Source organism: Thunnus maccoyii, chromosome 20, assembly GCF_910596095.1.
Source record: "Thunnus maccoyii chromosome 20, fThuMac1.1, whole genome shotgun sequence".
Classification (NCBI taxonomy): domain Eukaryota; kingdom Metazoa; phylum Chordata; class Actinopteri; order Scombriformes; family Scombridae; genus Thunnus; species Thunnus maccoyii.
In genome coordinates this window covers 8881882-8898646 of record NC_056552.1, presented here as the reverse complement: position 1 = coordinate 8898646, position 16765 = coordinate 8881882, and the positions used below count along the sequence as shown (strand labels likewise).

At 39.1% G+C, this 16765-nt stretch overlaps 1 protein-coding gene across 3 annotated transcripts in view; it reads left to right on the top strand.

Annotated features, from left to right (window-relative positions):
* The window catches only part of LOC121887240 (glutamate receptor ionotropic, NMDA 2C-like), a 67416-nt gene that overhangs the window by 23106 nt on the left and 27545 nt on the right, over nt 1-16765 (top strand). For 2 of the 3 annotated variants that reach the window (XM_042397910.1, XM_042397912.1), the window contains 5 exons: nt 1806-1871; nt 3117-3305; nt 4557-4897; nt 5597-5711; nt 9638-9849. In XM_042397910.1, coding sequence (XP_042253844.1) covers nt 1806-1871; nt 3117-3305; nt 4557-4897; nt 5597-5711; nt 9638-9849 — 923 coding nt within the window. Of the gene's footprint in view, nt 1-728; nt 827-1805; nt 1872-3116; nt 3306-4556; nt 4898-5596; nt 5712-9637; nt 9850-16765 lie in introns of those variants that run through there. The other variant, XM_042397911.1, reaches the window with a different exon arrangement.

Below are 16765 nucleotides of genomic sequence, written 5' to 3'. Positions count from 1 at the left end.
TTTTGCACCTGCTTACATCACAGGTCTACTTGTGCCCTACAGCGCTGTTAGGCCTCTTAGATCTCCAAACTCCAAAGTATTACAAACAGGGACAGGGCTGTGACTGAGCCTAAAATGTCACATTGGTTGATTTTTGTAAGTGTAGACTGAATGCAGTGTACACTTATTATATCTTCAGTTTATGTTGATATACATATTTTTGTGTCAATCTGTCCAGTCTACAAATTTGGGCTAAATTTGGTTGAAAAGCAATCATTCAAGCAGTCATAGACTTATACTGTAAGTGTTCTTTTACATCCTTTAAATGACTGTGTTTCAACATGTATTAGGACCTACTTCACACTGAAATATAGTCATTTAAATGCTATTGAAACTACATTATATTGTATGTAACCTAGATATCCAGAAAACTCATCCAATTTCAAATTGGACCCAGTTTTGTCTCAGATATCTAGGCATACAGTATTTGACCTGCAAATCACAGAATCAGTGCTTACTGAATATATACCTGATTCTCAGGTTTAAAGCACTTTTACATTTGGTATTCATTTTAATACTTTGTTGTATTATTAAATAACTAACTTGATCATGTAACAGTAAGGTCACTCATATTTTCAAATTTTCCTCCTCTTCTCAATCATATATTCTACTTTATCTGAATGCCGTGTGAAGGACATAAGTGCTGTGAACTCTAATAACTTTCCATCTCAGCTGTTAACACACAGGCATACAGAGAGTATGTATGCAAATGTATGCTCTCTCTCACACACACACAAGCAGATACAACATCGGACCACCCCTTCTTGACAGAAAGAGAGCAGCAGGAGTGAGTGTATGCAGTTCAGAGACACTTGTACCAGATTGAGACTGAATATAGACAAAAGCTCTGTCGTAAAATGTGAGCATCTGTAAAGGTACAAACTGTAATTTGAATATTCATGGTAACTGCTCCCTATAAGACACATCACTCTGCATCTGCATCTTTATTGCAGTAGGTTGCAAGTGAGTCTTTGACAGCTGCATACTATATCACGCCCAGTAGATTCAAGTTTTAATGCTTAATCGTTCATATGTTTGCTGTAAACTGTTATGGTCTTTCAATTGCTGCATTTTAGGACATCCTGGATATTTATGAAGATTTGTAAACCCTTCACAAAGCTGATTCAAGCACAGCTCACTCTCCACTTAGTCATTTCTTATTTCTGCACCTTATTTTTGTCACCTTTCATCAACTTAATTGGTTTTGGAAGGTTGTTATACTCTGTTGCTTATGTGACTTTTAGCAGAGGCAGTTTTACAAGTGATTGTCAGCCTACTGAACTTTTTACACGATAAATGATCAACATGCACTGCCCACCTGGAGGTAAAGTTTCATCCAAATTTAAATGTTCCACAGCAGTAGCAATGTTAAAGGTGCTGCTAAAATGAGGAGCGGCAGACAAGTTAATTTGAAAAGCTTTCCTCTGTGTGCGTTTGTTGTGACAGAAAGTTCAACAGTCCTTGAGTGTTCGTTTGGTGATTTATAAGATATTTTACTTGAGCAAAGCTCTCACAGGTGAAGAATATTTCATGACCTGAGAGACAATGAAACGCAAAATGTTTTTTCTACATTTTTGAAAGATATTCTAGGGCATAAAGGCAGCATGTAGACACCAATTGAAACCCTCGTGAGAGCAAGCATCCACCCTGCTGAAGTGTCTTTGAGGAAAACCAGCTCCGGAAATGCTATTGGGTCATTCAGCTTTCACCCCATGACAGACAATCCATGCCTGAATCCTTAAATGAGAATCTTTTGCTCTTCACAGGCCGAGGGATCGTCCTTCCTGCAGATGGGAGCCTCTCTCGAGCAGCAAGTTGTCTGCATGTTCAAGGTACAGAAATGTGGTTCAATGTTAACTGACAATCAAGCCTAATTTTAAAGGGTACATATTATGCTTTTTCTATTTTTTGTAATTCATATATTGTTATGATGTTGGATATCTATGTTAAACATGGTCAAAGTTCCAAAACTTGAGCTTAACGTATGTAGAAATGCTCCCTGCAAGTCAAAAGTCAGGGCATCAACCTGCCCTGAGTGGTTTGTTTGGTTTGTTCTACCTTGTCGTTCATGCCCATAAACGTTCCATAGCCTTAGTTGCTAAGGTTTTTCCATGTGTATTTTGAGTAAAGAATGAGAAAAAGTAGTGAAATCCTACTACTATAGTTTGTTTCATGGTTTGTTGAAGTAGCCTCCGCAGCTGACAGATGTCTGCCGAAGGGCCGCTTCCAAGAGCTGGCCAATGAGAACTGAGTGGGCCCTTGAGAGGGGGGGCCTTAAAGAGACAGGAGCACGTTTCATTCAAAGACATTCCAGTAAAGCCCCAGATTAAAAACACAGACCTGTAAATGGGCACAATATGTCCCCTTTAATAGTATTTGGAGAAAAAAAATTAGGTTGTCCCACCAAATGGCTAGAGGGTAAAGCCTCTGGCAACACAGTCTGAGGCCCAGCAGGCTGTTTAATACCATAATGGGATATCCTGACAATTAGCGAGGGAATCCCAGATTTAAGGCCCATTCTGGAACGATTACTACAAATGAACATAGACTGATTCATGATGGACTGCACAAATTCCCATGAGATTAGAGAGTCTGACATCACTGATGTTTGGGGAGAGTCAACAGGATAATCTCAGTTATGTTGTTAAATCTGTGGTACGCCAACTTTCCCTCATTATCTAGCGGGAACATTTCTGCAACTGCGAGACAAATCCATCTGTGAGATTGACCAATATGTGTGACACATTGTGTTTTTTTAAAATCAGTTATGATCTTAAACACTTTCTAGTTTGTTCCTGCCAAAACTTAAAAAAGTCCCTCTTAAAAAAGAGGAATTAGACATCTTAACCTAGTCTAATGCCCATCAGGAATAGTTTTGGGAGGTAAGATTTGCTTTTTTGCCGAGAGTTACACAAGAAGATTGATACCACGCCCATGTTTTTACTGTAGATATGTAGCTGGAGTGGTGGTGAGAGTGGTATCAATCTCCTCATCTAACTCTTGGCAAGAAAGTGAATGAGCTTATTTCCCCAAAAATTATCAGTTCACTTCTTTATATCTATATGTCTCTGTTTTAGCTCATGGAGGAGTATGACTGGGGCGAGTTTGCGGTGATCACCAGCTTTCTGCCAGGCTACGACACTTTTGTGGATATAGTTCAGTCCTACACAGACACGTCCTACTTCCTGTGGAAACTACAGGACGTTTTGTCTCTGGAAATGTCTGTCGGGGCAAGTGATGTGAGGACCAAGCGCATGCTGGAGCAGGTAGGAAGAGATATGAGACTCCTGGATTGGGTTGCTCCAAATATTTAAATCCATAACTAAGTTTGTGTGTAAATTTCTTCTTAAGTTCTTGGTTATTACTATCTAGTTTCAAACTAGTGATTTACTAAAGTGGGTACCTTTAAAACTTAAGAAATGTCATAGTCATAATGGTGCAAGTTAAATAATGTGTAAAATGGTTGCTAGGAAGCATTGGTACACACTAAAAAATCACTTAAGATTAAGATTATACCCAGTTTGGGGTTATTATTGGAGTTATTTTTTATTTTAATGTTGGTTTACTTAACCAAACTAAAGCTTGTTATAATATACTAAACTTCCTTTTTAAAGGTATGTTTACATCTGTTTTAGAGTTAGAAGAATTCCTGCAGTTTAAAATGAGTGGGAAATATCTGATTATGCTAACCTAACTGACGCGATTATGTCATTTAGCTCGCTAGTCCAACATTATTGGCATTATTTTGTGAAATACAATTTAAAATCTTTCTACTTTACATCATTATTAAACAGTATTTGATGAAGATGAGTCAAAATTCCTAAACTGGTCATATGTTTGCAAGGTAACCTTAGCTTTGTCAGTTGGTTCAGTTAGCTACGCAACAGTTACACTTGGCTTTACTGGGTGTAAATATTTAGCTTAGTAACAACTAATCTTTATGTAAAAACTAGTTTGTGCAATCTGTTTTATTTGGTGAAGCTTATATCTACATTCAGTAAACACCTATGCTACGTTACAACTATGCTAAGCGTGAACAGCTGCTGCTAGGCTAATCTGCTCCTGATGATCTAGTGTTGCATGTAGAGCTGCAACGATTAGTCTTAATTGATCAGTTGCCAACTATTAAATAAATTACCAACTATTTTGATAATCATTTTGAGTCACTTTTAAGAATAAAATTGTCAAATTATCTGATTCCAGCTTCCCAAACGTGAATATTTTTTGTTCTTTAGTCTTCATGACAGTAAACTGAATATCTTTGGGTTGTGGACTGTTGCTCAGGACAAAACAGACATTTGAGGACTTCGCCTCGGGCTGTTGGAAACAGTGATCCACATTTTTTACCATTTTATGACATTTTATGAACCAAACACCTAATCAATTAATCAAGAGAATGATTGACAGATTAATTGATAATGAAAATAATCATTAGTTTCAGTCCTTGCTGCATGTTCAGGATGTGTTTTCTCTCTGGTTTGAGAGTTACCACTGACAGATTTATTTCCTGTCTGTAGATTGACTCCCGGGTCTTGCTGGCGTACTGCTCCTTTGAGGAAGCGCAGTTCTTGTTTCATCAGGCGGCTGAGGTGGGCCTGCTGGGGCCAGGCTACATCTGGATTCTCCCCAGCCTGGCTGTGGGCAACCCCGACAGCCCTCCACCTGTCAGCTTCCCTGTCGGTGTGATCGGTGTGATTACAGACCAGTGGAGGAAGAGCTTGCGGCAGAGGGTGAGGGAGGGCGTTGCCATTGTTGCCAAAGGGGCTGAGAGCTTCAAGAAGCAGCACGGTTTTATTCCTGAGGGACACGGTGACTGCAACAAGCCGGCTAAACACTCAGACAACAACACTCTGTTCAGGTGAGGTATACTACTTTGTTAGCCTGAATACAGTATGAACAACTGGACTAAACTACCCCACAGTAAAGTAATAATGTATATAATATCAGCCAATATTCTTTTACCTTTGAAACTTTAAGCACATTTTGTCGATAATACTTCTGTACTTTTACTTACTGTAAGTAAGACTCTAAATGCAGGACTTTAACTTGTTATGGAGTATTTTTTACATTGCTGCTTTTACTTCAGTAAAGGATCTGAATACTTCCATCCTCGCTGTCATTACTGATGCATAAACAGAAGAGCACAACTTCAGAGGACACATGCTGTCATAGTTTTCATGTGACTTCACCAGCAAACAGCATGAAGTATTTTGTGCTTCTTGCATTTTGTCTGAAATGCAAATTGACCTGGATTCATTATTCGAAGCGCAATCAGTCATGGATGTATACTTTATAACAAACAGTGAAATCGCTCACTAAGAACACCCTGCCCTCCACCAATCACCTGACTCTATCATCCCCTAATGAGCTACTTTCAGTCTCCCACATTAGATTAAGCCCTCCTGGGAGAGCTTTAGGTTTAATTAGGAGGTGATCATTGTGTATCTGTGTAAATGAATATGCAAATTCTCGTGTGATGTAGAATCAAAGTTTCTTGATTGGATACTATATACTTTCGCTCTATGAGCTGATGACTTCATGTTTCTGTGGGCTGCAGGCAAATGCTGAATGTGACATGGGAAAGGAGAGACCTGTCGTTCAACAACCAAGGCTTCCTCTCCAACCCTTCCATGGTCATCATTGCTCTGGACCGAGAGAGACTCTGGGACAAGGTACTGGGCATCAGAAACTCAATTATAACATACTGGCGCTGAGACAATGAGACCTCAAATTCAGCACAGTGGACAGAACAAGACTGAAAAAACAGACAGTAATAAGCATCTGAAATACATCTACTGTATGGTTGTCCTATTGTTTGCTTACACGCTGTATTATAAACTGTGAAGTGTGGTTGCAACAGTACAGAAAAGTGGCAAGAATCCAGAAAGTCACTGGCACAGTAAACCATTAGATGATTTATCTGGGAAGGACCAATTGCATCAAATACATGAACATAGTGGAGCATAGGATTATACAATTACTGAGGCTCATAGTAAAAAGTTGATATTTGTGTCTTGCAGACTGTTGAGCAAGAACAGACTGAGATTACTCTGAGCGGCATGCATGGGAATAAATTACAATGTAATTGATTTATATATATTTCTCGCTTTCCCCTGCTGCTGTTGCGCCGTGCTGCTCTGTCTTGTCTGTCTGTGCGTGCGATGTCAGTGTCCTGCGTCAGACTTGGCAGCTCTGGCAATTAGGTTCAACCATATTCTTTGTTTATTCATTTTCATTTTTCCCATTTGTAACTGAGGGCTAAAAGAGCTGCAGCGCACTTTAATACTAATGTGGCAAAAGGGACTCATGCATGAATATATGTTCTGTTTTGCACTGCAGAAGACTAGAGACGTACTTTGTTAACCACAAATGATATTCTTCATTTATGATTGATTGAAAGTACTGTGGTTGTTGCCTTAGTAAAAATGGCACCTACACACCATTCCTGTTAGATTGCCACCTATTTGTGTTTGTGAAGAACAAATCTGTTATGCTCATATAGGCTAAAGTTGTGGAATTAAAACTGGTAGAATTCACACATTAAAACTTCAAGGTGCCAAATGTTTTTGCAGGAGGGCCAGATTTGGCCCAAGGACCGCTATTTGCCTACCACTGCTGTAAACTTTGGCAGGTGCATATATACTGAAACTATTCACATCACAGTCCACCCTGCATGATAGCGGTATATTAGCTGCTTGTGATAATAAAATCTTGATTCTGGCCCTGGTATTACTCAGTATTGGATTGGAAGCAAATTTTCATGTATCACCCACCTATTACACCAATTACTGTTGCTCTCTCTTTTTGGCCATTGTATTGTTTGTTGTACAATCGATAGTGAAGACACAGACAGGAAACAGAAGGGAGAGAGAAAGGGGTATGACATGTAACAAAGGTCCCCAGCTGGAATCAAACACATTGCAGTTATTTGACATGCAATGTAACCATTCAGCTATTGAGGCGCTCCCACTGTTGCTCTTTCTTTCTTTGTTCCAAGAGAGAAGAAAGAGAAAGAGAAAAAACAAGTTAAATAGAATAAGACAAGGCACAGTGAGAGTAAGTGGATTCATCAAGAATCTAAACTCCAATACTTGTTTCATAAATAGCTGATATTTGGAGGTACAGTATGGTAAGGTGAAGTGTAGGCGTAATTTCAAGACACATCCTTCTCTTTATGCTGTTTCATTGTCAACATTCCTTGCCATTTTCTTGAGCATTTTTGATCTCTGTTACACACACACACATTTTTCAAAGCCGGAGGGTGTATTGAAAAAGTGCAACTAAACAGAGAGACCTGAACGTAATCTCACAGCTACAGTTGAACTCATTTATTTCTGCCCTGGAAAGACCAACCTACTTTATCAATGTCACCTCCTGGCTGGTGTGTATGTATGCGTGTGTGTATGAACATGGACATGTAATTGTGCTGAAGTGGGGGCTCTTGTTCGTGTCTGTATGTGTGTGGATGTTTCTATCATACTTGTCCACCCAACAGCCTCACATACTCTTCATCCATTTGATATGTTCTCATGTTCCGGTGTGGTGTACATGTACTGATGTTGTTCATTGACAACAAAACACCACTCAAAACAAGTTACCGTACACGCAACTAAAATCAATGAATCCTCTCTTCTTTTCTGTCTCTCCTCATCCTGATCTCTCACTCCTTGTTTTTCCCCTCCTCTTCGTGTCATGTAGCTCATCCATTATGATGACAGGTTGTGGTGTGCTTGCTCTTTTCAAGCCTCTCTCCTTCACTGTGACAACCTGAGGGTTTAACATGATGCTGTTCCTTATCACCGTCTGAAGGGTGCTGGGTGACATTTTGGGTGGGAAGGTCCACTTTCTCTTCTGGGCCCCTGTCCTTGTCCTTCCTCTCATTTCTTGAACTTCTAATTTCTACTTTTCGTCATGTAGAATTGACACAGAGAAAAGGAAGACTTTAAGGACTTAAAGGATTAAATTACCTAATGTAATGTGAAAGGGGTCACTCAAAGTGACAAACCCACAAGGATTATCACCCGACTCTGCAGTTCCCCTTAGTTGTAAAGTGCATTTTAACATCTTTCAGCTTGTTGTTTTGGTTTTGATGTGATTTTAAATAATTGTGACAAACATTAATTTGTTTAGAATGATAACCAGAAGTGTGTTTATGTATTCATTGACAGCCGTGATCTCCCACCCCTGACTTTAGCCTCGTCTGATCGTTAGAAGAACAAGGCTTGCTGAAAAACTTGAATATGTCTGTATAAGGCTGTTCAACAAGCCTGAGGCACAAGAGTCTTTGGCAAAAACTCCTCACATTAATTTTATAGAGCATATTTCAAATAAAAAGTACAAGAAAAAAACTCACATACTGTAGCTTTAAACAATAAATGTCCTTTGATTTCTAACATTAAGTATTCCAAAGTATTCCACTGTATTTTAACCCTACAACCCAATAATCAATTAACAGTTTTGACACCTTTAATGACAGGTAGATGACAGAGCTTCTACTTAAGATGCTAAATGAGAGGATAAAACATAGAAGAGTACCATAAAAGACAGATTGAAATGATTGATTTTCACAACTGGCAACTCTGCTATTCTGTCACTCACAGATGGCCCTGAGAAACGAATGACAGTCTTGCACATCGTACTGTACCTCAGATTTGTAAATCATCCATACATCCATCCATGAGTGAGCTGAAGAAAAAATCAAGAGTTGGTATGAAAAAGAGCTCTCATTAACGCCGTGAGGGAGCGAGTTTCACATGCAGTAAGTCAGTACTGGCTGAGCAGTATGGCTCATTAGGTTGGGCTGATGTGACAAACAGTCCTGTCTCTCACAGAGAAGGTTTCACTGAGCTTAGTGCCGACATCGATGCGATTACTCATAGTGTGATGTGACATTATACAGCGATTCTGGTCCGAAGTAGTTCCCTCTGTATTAAAAAAACTCAATGTTTTTTTTTTTCAATAGCTACCTCGCTACAGTATCTGTCAGCATCTCAGTTTGTTGCTTCATTTCAGCTCAGTGAGCTTTATCAGTGCAGAAACATTTCCTTTCTATTATCAAACATGTTGTACAAGAGTATTAATTATTTTAAACAAAAGACAGAAAAAATATAGATAATAAATAGCACTAATCACTTGAACGGTTCCCATTTATGAACAGTGACATTTCAATGTGTTTATTCAGCTGAAAAAAGAAAATTAATAATTGAATAATCAGTCAACAAAATGAACACAGATTGAAGGCAACACATACTGGGATGTATTATTAATGTGATGCAGTTGGTTTGCTCTTTGTTTTAGTTTCTGGCTTTTTTAAAATCCTTTCTAAAATTCTTTCTAAAATGTCTTATTCAAAGACTTTGAAGCCTCCTCAGTATGCATTAATGAACTTTGCTCCCCTTTCATCTACTCATCCTCTCCCTTCAGGTCAGCACATGCTAATTTTCCCTTAAAATATTAAAAAAGTCACTCATCCATGTGAAGGAGGGAGAGACAGGTGAGATGAGAGAAGGGGTGGCACACAGAGGAGGTCACAGCTGAGATTCAAACCCACATGCACACGATACTGATGAGTCCTTCATCTCCCATCCTCCCTCCTCAGGTGGGTACGTATGCTCGGGGGATCCTCCAGGTTCGCTACCCTGTCTGGCCTCGTTATGGCTACTTCCTAGAGCAAGTGTCTGATGACCGCCACCTTACCGTGGCCACACTGGAGGAGCATCCCTTTGTGATGGTGGAGAACGTGGACCCAGGCACCGGCACATGTGTGCGCAACACGGTACCTTGCAGGCGCCAGTCCAACCACACTGACAGGTACACACAGAACAACACACACACACACACACAAATGTACACTTTGACACATCTGCACAAAAATAAATATCAACCCAGTAGCCCAGTATCCTAGAAACTATACCCTTATTGGATGATTCCACACTTCACAATGTATGTCCAATGCCGTCATTCAGTGGCCAATGCAGTGTTATGTGGCCTTTTATGTCATTATTCCACCAGGCAGTTTTGACGTTGTAATTAAATATGCAACATGCTTGTCCAGTCAAATGCAGCTGGGGTTTGCACAGAGTAAAGATACCATGTCGGTTGTGTGGGCATACTTGTGCTTCAGTCAAAATGATACAGAACAAAACTAAGCGTTGTGTTGCTGAATGAAGATTCACTCCTTAAACTGTTAAAATATCAAAAGAAGGTCCTTTTTTTCTTATTGTAAGATGGAAACCCCTGCATAGTTTATATATCAAACAGTGGGCGTCCTCTTTTCTTAATCCTTTAGTGCTAGAAGTGTCGATTGCACTTATAAATGTTCTCAAGAACGAGGCGAGTGCTGCCATGAAGACAGCTGCTGATTTAATGAAATCCTACATGTGAATCGATTTAGTTAAATTCTATATGTAAGATGTATTTGAAAGAGACTGCTACTGTTGATGTACAGTATAGACTGTCAACTGTTTTTATGAATTGCAAGGCAGGGTGGGTTGGACAGTGTGGGTGGGTGAATTGCATGTTTTGTCTCGTTTCTTTCCTTTTAATTTTCTGTTCATAGTTCAGTGCAAATAATAAGAGGTTGACTGGGATAGAGAATCTTGTGTGCAAGTGTGTGTGATAACGTTTCATTGATTGTTACTGAGGTAAATATGAGAATTCAATGTAATATTGATTTCATGTGATACTGCCTGGCCTTATCATTGAATGCAATCTGAGGTTTTGCATAATTGTCAAATATTGACATTCTTGTTTGGCGACAGGGTTGATAAACAGACATGCAATTCACACTTACATACAAACATGCAGACACAGATAGGGCTTGGTGTTGAACCCCTGGACTTTTTTTTTGTACATGCTGATGTGTGTGAGTAGCACTGAGTATTGAAAACTTTACGAAAAGTACCCAAAGCTGGCACTGAATGTTGGTCAGGTTCATTTGCTTTTTGGCTGACAGAATAATTTCAGGTCCACTTAAAGGTGCAGTGTGTAGAAATGGAATATAATATTCATAAGTATGTTTTAATTAGTGTATAATCACCTGAAAATAAGAATCGTTGTGTTTTCGTTACCTTAGAATGAGCCCTTTATATCAAGATATGGAGCGGGTCCTCTTCCACGGAGTCTGCCATGTCGCACCGCCATGTTTCTACAGTAGCCCAGAACAGACAAACCAAATGCTGACTCTAGAGAGGGCCTTTTGCATTTTTCACGAGTTTCGCGGCCACCCTAGGTTCTCCTACATGCTTGGAAGGTGAGGGGGAGGGGTATTCAGTTGGTTGCAATCTGCAACCTCACCACTAAATCCTACAGACTGGTGTAGGATTTAAATCCTAAATCCTATACACTGGTGTAGGATATAGGCCCTTATAGATTGTGCAAAAATAACAATCTTAAAGTTCATTGCATGCCACACTCTGTGAGATGCAGACAGGTGGCAAATTAAAGGAAAAACTGGTACAGGTCTGAGTGCTTGACCCCTACAGTGAGGGGGTCTGGTGGCTCTGTTATGCTTTGGGGGGCATTTGGCTGGCATGGTTTGGGTCCACTTGTCCCCTTAGAGGGAAGGGTCACTGCAAATCAATACAAAGTTATTGTGAGTCATCACCTTTATCCTATGATGAAACATTTCCATCCTGATGGGAGTGGTCTCTTCCAGGATGACGATGCCCAAATTCACAGGGCACGAGGGGTCACTGAATGGTTTGATGAATATGGAAATGATGTGAATCATATGCTATGGCCTTCACAGTCACCAGAGTCAACCCTCTCAAACCATTCAGTGATCCCTCGTGACCTATGAATTTTTTTAATATCAGTTTATATCAGTTTTGGGGCACATCAGATTGTGTGATGAAAGCCTGATTTATCACAACACTAAGGTGTGAATGGGGGAAAAAATGGATACAAACAGAGACATATCATCAAGCTTTGGTGATTCTACTGGTGATTCTTCTATATGTAAAAAAAAAAACAACCTCAAAAGTGGAGGAGAATGAAAGTGTATTGTGTGTAATTTTGTGTCATATTACAGTTGGTTGGTTTGTAAATGTGGGTTGCATCAGCAGTCACATTGTGGGGTTTTGGTCCTAAATTTCTAGCACTATAAGAATTTTAATGCAGCCTAAATTTGTCATCAGATAGCCCAAAATTGCACTGAGGCCTTTACTCACTTCCTCTGGCACTTCCAACCCTATCACACAGTCCTCATCTGCAGATTTTGTTTGCTCAGTTGCCATGGAAGTGCAGATGTTCAAACTCAAAAACTTGAGCTTGACAGTTCATTGTTGACCTACAACAGATGAAAACACTTCTCAACTGAAGGTCCACTTACTGTGCTCCAGAAGCTCCAGAACAAGCAAGTAAGTGGACCTTGAGTTGAGAGTGTTTTGTTTGGTACCATTTTCAAGGTGAAGAATGAACTGTCAAGCTGAGTCAACATTTTGACAGTTTGGGAATTTTATTCAGGCAGAGTTCTTGTACAGCTGCTCATGTTTAGACAGTATTCATCATTTGAACATCATCTTTTGTTAAGAAAAAGCCTAGCTCCATGAAGAAATGATCACCACTTCAGAAATAAGAGAGAAGAAAGACGTTCACTGAAGAGGTAAACTGTAATTGTCACAATTTTATACTGAATTGGGGAAGAGGCAATAGCTACTGTAATGATGTGCATTGCATAGTAATAACATAGTTTGAGTAAAGATATTGCTTTGCACAAACAAGTAACTACAGCAGGGGTTGGCGTCGGGGTGGAGGGGGGAGTAACGGTAGAACATTACGACTAAAAGCGTGTTTTTTCATTAATTTCGTCTTTAATGGAGACATGAAAGAAGATAGAAATTCTTTAGTATGTGTTGAGAAAAGTTAACTGGGTTGATAGCATGTTTATGTTTTTACAAAATGAAAGAAACTGCGCAACGGAGACGGTGATAACATATTTTCTGTCCGTTGATTTTCATACAAACAAGTAGATGAGCCTGACAACCAGGATACTGATGCAGTATTCTGGATACTGGTTACTGGATACTGATCCAGTATTCCATGGCTGCAGGGCTGGTAGCTTAGCTAACTGATTCCTAGAGGGCTTTCTTCCGATTAACTACCATAGCTAACAGGAAGAAAGCCCTCTAGAAATCAAAAGACAAGTTTATTCAGGTAGTAAACTCATAGCGTACACAGATATAAGTAGTGTGTCATCAGATTTGCCTGTGCAATATTCCACATTTATCAGCAATAAGACAGCCTCCTAACAAATGATCATGAGATATAGCTACCGATAGCTATTGGGGAAAATAAAAGCGCTATCCTTTTCCTCTTCTGGTTGCACAGTAGTTGACGCACTTCCTTGGTGCTGTAAATCGAGCCTTCATTTTCCCAGACAGAACTGCATAGTGAAAGTGAGACCTATAGGGAACCAATCTAAACACCAATGGTGTCATTATTCTATAGCCATTACACTGTACCATGAACATTTACTTCATAATGATGAAGTTAAAGCAAAAAAGTTGTCTATTTCCACTTTAAGTATGGTATTTTTTTAGTATATGTACCGAAACTCAGGTTGTATATGACTTGTGGAACGACAACCAACCAATCAGAAACACATCAAAACATTTCAAATGACACCCAGTCCCGCACACAGACATCTTTACCCTCCTTTGCTCTCTGTTCATCTGCCCCAGTGTTGCTCTGAGTAGACACGGCATACCTCCACAGTTCATTAAACACAGAGTAATTGTGTGTGCTGAGTGTCTAAGCACTTTAAAAACACACCTCCAGTGTCACACACAGATCGCAGCATGGCAGAAAACAGCCATTAAACAGCTATTATCTTCAACTACCTACTACTGGTGTTCATCAGGAATACACAATGTCTTCATTATGTTCAAACAACCACTGACAATAGAACAACTAGTTGATCATACATTTTATTCCAGGTCTGTTGTAAATCCACACAGGAATGTTTGACAACTTGAGCATGAAGACAAAACACAGAATAGATTTTACTGCCACCACTGGGACATATAATTCCCATTTAAAATCTTGTGGTAACTTCACCAGTTTCCTTGACTGTTTGCAGGAGTTGCTAAGGTATCCTGCTCAAAATGTGATTAAAACACTCACCTTAGCTTGTCTGTGCTGTAGCAAACAAACCAAAAACAAACAAACAAACAAAAAAATCATAACTCAACATTCACTTAATAGCTTTTTCCATTGAATTGCTCCTTTGTTTTAGATGTACGGTGTTGCCTGTAAAAGTGCTTTGTATGTGCTGACGATTTGAATGAAACTTGTGATTTAACCACTATAAATTAAGGCAGAATAAGACTCCAAAGTTACCATGTTAACTCAGATTTGGCAAGTCAGTCATGATTTAACGATTCAGCGGATAGTGGGTTTGTTTCTTTATCTTTATGTGCTACTAGCTCAGATTTTTTTATTATTTTAGACAGCTGTTCAACAATTAATTGTACCTGGAATTATGAGAAATACATGCCCATCACCTTGTAACACTGCAGTCAAGCTTACAGTGATAAACCAGCTGCAACTGACTGTATATTAGTCAAACTCAACTGTCTAGATGATAGTAACCACCTGTTTCTCTGGATCTTTCTGTCTGTTTCTCTGCATTTAAAATTCAATTCTTTGCAAATTATATTCGAGACAAAGTGTGTTGCATAAAACCTACTGTTCCTCGATAATGTTGGAATAATTGGACATATGTTTCTGATTACAGTCTTTGTGTCTTCCCTTTGTGGCTCTCCCCAGATGAATTAATGAAGTTAGCTACTAATTTCAAGTGGTTTTCCGTGTTCATCATTGGTAATTGAAATGCTAATTCGTGATTATATAGCCTTTTTATGCTTGTTGTCTGTTGAATGTTTGTATCCATATTTCAAGATTTTCTATTTAGAGTTGTTTTGTTTCATTTGTGGCAGTTTTCTCGTACTTGGAAGGTACAAATGAAATTCATGAGTGGTCTAGACCTGTTTTATGACTCATACACAGTCTCTTCATACAGTGAAAACCACTAATTTGACCTGAAATAATAGTTTAATCTGAATAAAGTTTAAATATGATACTGAAATTAACTTGATAAAATGTATAACAAAAAACTCAATGTAAATTAATATTCTGTTCACCATATAATCACCATCATGCTGATTCAAATCATGGACTTCAGTTAATGCAATGACCTCGCCACAGAGAGAGGCTCATCCAAGAATCTATTAATATATTGTCCTGTTTATGTTCTGTCAGCTGACAGTTTTAACCTGCCACACTCACCACATCACACCCACACTCATTTGGTAATTTATTTAAAGGCTTATATGTACATATTTACTCTGTATGCTGATGTTTTCTCGCTGTTGGCGAAAGACCTCTTCACCCCAGCCTTCACATACTGTCTGCAGCTCCTCTCTGCGCTGGAGGCTCGTTATTTCTAACTTAATTCTCACCAGAGGATTTTCTTTTTGCCTGTTATCATGTTACTATGTATTCATGCTTTGATGTTGTGTACCTGCACACAACCTGGGGGCTTACCTAAGAGTAAAACCATGCCAATTCTAAAGCCATCTCCATTTGCCACACAGTATAATCCTTCTGACAGTGTGTTTGTATTTTTACTGATAAATTTGTGTTTTAGTTGTACACTGACACAAACATTTTGTATTTGATGTATTTGAGAATCAGTGGCAGGGAATCAGTAAGCTGATGCGCCAGATGGTTTGTTACACAGAACCATCTGAGAAGTCGTTCTCAATAAATGATTGATTGATTGATTGATTGAAACTGTTTGAAAAAGGGCAGGCGCTTTCAAAAAAATATCACCATGTAGTTCCTCATAGGATGCTGATTGGTCCGAACCCCTCTTGGTTCGACCACCAGCACATTACTTGAAGCCTGACAAGATGGATTCTCATGTGATTTTGTGAGCTGCCTTGTAAGGTAAGGGAATCAGAGGATTGCTGTTTTATTTTTTAAAACTTTTTAAAACTTGCGTCACTCTGAAATCCCAAAGCAGATAAAGTGCCTCCCTTTGTATTTATATTAAAGGAAAATTGGCTGCTGCCTCACATCAAAGAAAATACACAACAAATAAACCCAGTGGTGCGTGCGCATGCAACCTGCAATCATATATCTTAACTTTGTGTTCAGTATCCATCAAAAACCAGACACTGGTTAAATAGAGAGGTGTTTTTAATGGTAGGAAAATGTCTTAGTTTTTCATATTTTAAGCCTAAAATAGAAAAAGTGCCATTGCTACAAAGAGGTACATAGGTTTATGTCAAAACTAGGATTGAGTAGGTTGTACTTTTAGGAATATTTTGACATTTTGGGAATATACAATCATGTGCAAACACTTTCTTGCTATGTTACATGAGAAGATCAATACTACTTTTAGACATGAGAGTGGTATCGATCTTCTCATCTTCATCAACTCACAAGAAAGCGCATTTCCCAAAATGTCAAACTACTTCTCTAAGTTAAGTGTTGAAGGTAAACTTGATTAGACTGGGATGCAGTACATGTTGTTATGGACGATATGGTAACTTTAACCCACCAACCCTCACATGTAACTTGTGTTGAATTATTTGAGATTTATGATGTGTAATATGCGCACAGTTTTCACATTTGCATCACCTGAACAACAGAAAGCAGACTACTCAGCCTGTAAACGCTGTGCTCATGTTCACTTCAGTGTCTCCACGTGTGTATGTGT